The sequence below is a fragment of the Trichechus manatus genome, unplaced genomic scaffold (assembly GCF_000243295.1).
Source record: "Trichechus manatus latirostris isolate Lorelei unplaced genomic scaffold, TriManLat1.0 scaffold00046, whole genome shotgun sequence".
NCBI classification, from domain to species: domain Eukaryota; kingdom Metazoa; phylum Chordata; class Mammalia; order Sirenia; family Trichechidae; genus Trichechus; species Trichechus manatus.
The window spans coordinates 17,376,631-17,382,630 of record NW_004443982.1 but is presented as its reverse complement, the minus strand read 5'-3'; the positions used below and the strand labels follow the sequence as shown (position 1 = coordinate 17,382,630).

Genomic DNA, 6,000 nt, shown 5'->3' with positions numbered 1-6,000 from the left:
GGGGACATAATTCAAACCATGACATTCTACCCTTTGGCCCCCCCAAAAATCACATCCTTGCAACACAGAAAACATATTTACCCGATCATATAATAGCAAAAGTCTTAACTCCAAGTCCAAAATCCAAAAATTCCTCTTCATCTGTGAAATCCAGAATACAAGTTATCTGCTTCCAAAGGTACAATGGCAGAATGGGTACAAGCTAGACATTTCCATTACAAATGGGATAAACTGGAGGGAAAGAAGGGATAACAGGCACCAAGCAAGTCAGCAGAACACATTACATTAGCCCTCAAGGTTTGAAAATAAACCTCTGTTCTCTGAGACAATTTACGCAATGGCCCTGCCCTCCAGACTCTAGGTATTGGCCACAGTCTCCAGATTCTGAGTGGAAGCCCCTCAGCCCTGGGCTTCAGCTCTGCCTTCCAGGCCCACTGGGACAGCAACTCTGCTCCCTTGGCTTTAGGTGCACCCAGTCCATCTGAGTGGCGACTCCACCCTTAGAAGCACCAGAGGCCATGGCTCTACCCTTTGAAACCCCTGAGGTCATGGCCATACCTTTTGAGACTGAGGCCGCTTGGCTTCTTGTGTTCCTTGTCTCTTCAGCTTCTGCTTCTGTTTCCTGTGACCTCTCAGCCCTCGGGCCTCAACACCCGCATCTGCCCTGCTGGGGCAAGTGTTCCAAAGCTCTGTAGCTCTACCAGTAAGTGCCTGGAGGCACCCCACTCTGCCAGGAAGCCTCCTGCGCACAGGCAGTCAGCTCTCTCGCTCTGTGGGTCAGTTCCTGCGCCATCTCATGCTGGTCTCCTGGTTCTGCTGCTGTTGGTTCTCTGCTGCTGTCACTTCTCTGCCACTGCAGGTTCTCTGCTGTTGCTGGTCCTCTGCCACTGCCGCTCCTCTATCCATTCACAGTCTCAAAACCACTTCCACATTTTAGGTATCTGTTAGAGCAGCACCCCACTCTTGGTACCAAATGCTGTTTTAGTGTTTTTTTGGGGGGGGCATAATTCAAACCATGACACTAACCTATTACCTTTACCTCTCTCATTCATTGAAGGCCCTTAGCATTTCTTGCAAAGTAAATGTTTGCCAACAGTCAGTTTCTTCTTCTTTTCTCATATACAGTTATGTCAAGTCATACCTTCTTCCTGACAAGTCCCGAAACAATAAGCGCAAGACCAAAATCAGAACAGGCACTAATCCAGAATTCAATGAAACACTAAAGGTAAATAAATACTGTCTTGTAGTAACCCATGCCAAGCATGTGATACTGTGCACAAACTCATTTTTTTTAAGTAACTAGAGAGAATCTTTTATTTGCATGTCAAGGCTTGTATATGCAATAGAAAGCTGTAGACTTTGAATAAATTATTATGATGCCATTGGCTTTCCTAACAGTGTTTGGACAGGAAAAAATGCAAACCACTCTTACTGTTTATTTTTCTGCTGCTGCTGAAGTTGCACCTTAAGTAGAGATGAGCCAACAAAATTACATCTGGGCTAATATATCTTGTCAAAAAGTATGTGTTACCCTTGGGAAAACTGTACTTTCTCTAATCCCCGTAAAAGAAGTTTGTCACAGTTTTGACACTAACTTAGTGGGTTACCTTGTCCACACTCATTGTTCTGCTAACACAGCATGGATATGTACTGTTTCTTGTTAGGGTTTCAGAATTTGGCTAAATTTAGGTGTGTGGTTAATGAATAGTGGAGATGCAGGGTTGGATTTGAGAAATCTCAGAGAAGGTGGCCTAGATAAAAACATGACCCAAGCCCCAATCCTAAAGGCAATTACTTTTCCCAATGGTTCTCCATGTAACAACCCCTTCTCACACCCTGGACCAAACTAGCCTGATAAGAATGATCTGGGGAGCTGGAATGTAGAAGCTATTACCAATCGCAGGGAAATTTATAGATCTTGTGCCAGAGTGATAAAGTCTCTGGGTGATGCAAATGATTTGCACTCAACTACTAACCTAAAGGTTGGCAGTTCAAACCCACCCAGTGGTACCATGGAAGAAAGGCCTGGTGATCTTCTGCCATAGGATTACAACCAAGAAAACCCAATGGAGCCGTTCTATTCTGTAACATGTGTGGTCTCCATGAGTTGGAATCGACTTGATGATAATGGATTTGGTTTTGCATTTTGTACCAGAATGAGAGGGTCAGAGTCTAGCATAGCAGGAAGTTGGTGAGGACAGAAAGCCACGTGCTTGCATGTGTGTGTGGTGGGGGCCATGCGTGGAAGTAGGAACTGATATCAAAACAGATAAAACTGAGAATGAAAAAATGCAGGCAGGGAGTGAATCTAGTGGTTATCACAGAATAGCAAAGATGAACCCAAGCAGAACAGATAAACACAGTGACAGGGCAAATTCAGGCAGCAGGGAGCCAAGGTTAATCATGCTAGAAAGAGCAAGGACAGATACAGACACAAATCCATGATCAGGAATCACTCAGCCTGAAGTACGTTTCTGGTGGTGGTTGCATAGAACAAACTGGAGGTTTAAGAATGTGCAAGCATGTGGCCCTGGATATGTTCTGCTAGAAAGGGAATAGCTATCCTAGTAATATTTTCTTTCTGTTCCATCTACATATACATCTTTCCACCTCTGCACTTAAAGATGTTATGAAGTTTGGTGTTTGCAAATTTCTCATTGCCAATACTTTTCTGGACTTTTGGGTTCTTATTATGAATAAGATAAGACAGAGAACCTAGAGAATTGATATGTTAAACCTTGAGCTTACAAAGTATATGCTGACAAAATAACTAGGCAATTGAAAAACAAGTGAAACTGGAACAAGGATATGCTTTATCACCTAACACCTTTTATACAATATCTAGAGTTTATCACCACCACCTCCTCCCCCCTACCCCCAACCCAAGTAATTTGTTTATATATCTTTCAGTGCTAGGTCTGGCACAAAATGAGTATATGGAATAGATCCTTAGTTGTAGGGGAAACAAACAAAAAGAAAGTATTTTCTTTGCTTTTTTTTTTTTAATTCCTATTACTGATGAATATGATCTGAAAGATGGTGGAAGTAAATTCCAACCTGTCCTGGAATTGGACAGAGCCTTCCTTGTGGAGTGTGATGTTGTAACTCTCATTTGCAGTATACCATCAGCCATACTCAGTTGGAAACAAGAACTTTGCAGCTCTCAGTCTGGCACTATGATCGATTTGGACGTAACAGCTTCCTCGGGGAAGTGGAGATTCCTTTTGACTCATGGAACTTTGAAAATCCAAGTGATGAGTGGTTTACGCTTCAGCCCAAGGTAGGAAATGCTTCTGGATCAGGCAAACAGTTACACGATGAGACAGGTTAGGAGCAAAATTGATGTCACAGACCTAAAGAAAGAATATGAATACTTCCGAAGATTAGTGCAGCAAACTTTGAAATAACATTATATGTGGTCTAAGTCCTCCTTTTGGAAATACTTCAACAATATAGATTGTTTGTATAATGCAAGTGCCGTAATTTATTTTATTCCTCAGGAATGTCATTGGGTCTTGAGTTATATTGATAATTGTTTCTGTTTATTATTTTATTTTGCCTTGAACAAAATACATAGTTTAATGTAATCCTTGACTTGCTTTAGCAAATTAATAAATGTGAATGCTCTTTTAACATGCTCTAATCTAGACCAACAGTGCCTTGGGTTCACGCTATACATCTGGAGTCTCTCTATATTTACAGTAATTTTTTTAAAGTAGAAGTGTGGTGGAAAAAAAGTCACATTTATGCAACCAAAAATTGTTCTTTATATACAGAGAGGCAAAGTATCATGATTACTGATGGTGGACTCATGTCAGACTTCCTGGGTTCAGTCCTGGCTTCATGACTTACTATCTGTGTGATCTTGGGCCTTGGTCTCCTCAATTGTAATATAATAATTGGACATAGCTTATAGAGCTTAAAGAAGTATTCTATATGAGACTCTCGGCATTGTATCAGGCACATTGTAAACTCTCAAAAAATGCTAGCTATTATTTGTGTTAAGGAGCCCTGGTGGCACAATGGTTAAACGCTCAGCTGCTAACCGAAGGTCATAGGTTTGAATCCACTAGCCGCTCCGCACAAGAAAGCTGTGGCAGTCTGCTTCCATAAAGATTTACAACCTTGGAAACCCTGTGGGGCAATTCTACTCTGTCCTGTAGAGTTGCTATGAGTCAGAATCAACTGGAGGACGCAACTGCAACGGGTTTGATTTTGGGTTTTATTATTTGTGTTACTTGGTGGTGTAGTGGTTAAGAACTTGGCTGCTAACCAAAAGGTTGGCAGTTGGAATCCACCAGCCGCTCCTTGGAAACCCTATGAGTTAGTTCTACTCTGTCCTATAGGGTTGTTATGGGTCGGAATTGGCTCAGCATCGATGGGTTTTGGTTTTGGTTTTGGTTTTTGGTTTTAAGAGCCCTTGTGTTGCAAGTGACAGAAACTCCAGCTCATATTGCTCAAAAATTACAAGGAAAATATTGGCCAGTGGTAATTAGGCGTGGCATGATCCAGATGCTCAAATCATATCAAGACCCTGTAGTCTCTTGGTTTCTCTTCTCCCCTGTGTTGGCTTCACTTTCAGAATCCACAGTGTGGGCCTCTACCACTAGCTTCAGAGGTGGTCCTCTTGGGCACTAACGGCTACAGTGGCCACGAGCTTTTCATCCTTGCACCGCACTGCCCAGGAGAGGAAAGGGTTCCTCCTCCTCCAACAATTAAACCAATGTCTTGGGCCTGACTCTACTAATTTCAATTAGATTATTTGCCCATCCTCGGCTAATCTCTGTGGTCAGAGGGTGAGATATATTGGCTAGCTTAAGATAATCAGCACTTGCTTTAGTGCTGAAGGTGGAATTGTCCCAAAGGAAATCCAGGTACAGTAGTAACAAAGGAATAGTGAGTGGACACTGGGCAGCAAAAACAATGTCCCCCATATTGTCATCAGCATCAGAATTGTTATTTTATTTGTTACAACAACATTGTGAGGTAAATATTATTATCCCCATTTTATATATGAGAAGACTGAGACTCAGTCTTGCTAATGGTGTTTTGTTACTGTTGACCCCAGCTTGATGTAAATAACTCAGAAAATCTTTATGGAGGTGTATTTGGACTGTGGGTAAAATTGACAATAAAATACAATAAAAATCCTTAAAATTAAGATAACCATAAGCCCATGACTACTGTAAATATGATAGACATGGTAAGTACAATATTAACAATAAATCAGCCCACAATAACATATTATTCCACTGACATTAAATGAGAAATATTTCATCATTGCAGTATTAAGTCTCTCGGAATCAAATAAAAAGCCTCACCATAAAGGATAGCACTTAATATGATTTACCAATCTCCTCTCAGTTGCTTCCTTTAGTGTATAATGGATGAACATGATAGCATCATAGTTAGAAAATTCCCAAGATATCATATGACGCATGACGTAGATGAAGAACAACTGACATGCGTCTTAGCACATACTATTAATTTGTCTGTCATGAAGTTAACATTAAAGCACAAAGGGGCTCTTTGGAAACTGGTTTGGAGGGAAAACTAGCATCCATCCAGTCAGTTTCCCGGAAATGGTTGAAGGACTTGTGCTGGGCTGATATCTAAGCTCTCCCAGGCATTTTTTGTGCTTAAGGGCCAACAACTTTCCACAGTAATCACCTTCACATTTTTACTGGGTACTTTACCTTCTATTATGAAGGGAAAGCATCTCTGGATATCTCTGAGCCTACCAAAGGTAGAAAAGTTCTGATTATATTCAGTGTTTGTGAGGGACACTTCCCATGCTCTGCCAAATTCCCTCCGATTCCTTTTACCATGTCTTTGAGGAGTGTTGCCTCCAAGAACCTCCACCAGAGTCTCTTTGGAAGCCTTCCCTTAGGCTACTGTAGCTTCTTTGCCCATGTAGGCAAAGAACCAGAAGTTTCTGGGGTTTTATATACCCACCCCCCCCCCCAAAGAGGCAACCGTTAGCCAATAACTGATAGATGG

General features: G+C 41.6%; 1 protein-coding gene across 2 annotated transcripts in view; it reads left to right on the top strand.

Moving 5' to 3' along the window:
- The window catches only part of SYTL5 (synaptotagmin like 5), a 170,454-nt gene that overhangs the window by 155,294 nt on the left and 9,160 nt on the right, over positions 1 to 6,000 (top strand). For both annotated transcript variants that reach the window (XM_004376939.2, XM_004376938.2), the window contains 2 exons: positions 1,126 to 1,225; positions 3,119 to 3,280. In XM_004376939.2, coding sequence (XP_004376996.1) covers positions 1,126 to 1,225; positions 3,119 to 3,280 — 262 coding nt within the window. The remainder of the gene's footprint in view (positions 1 to 1,125; positions 1,226 to 3,118; positions 3,281 to 6,000) is intronic.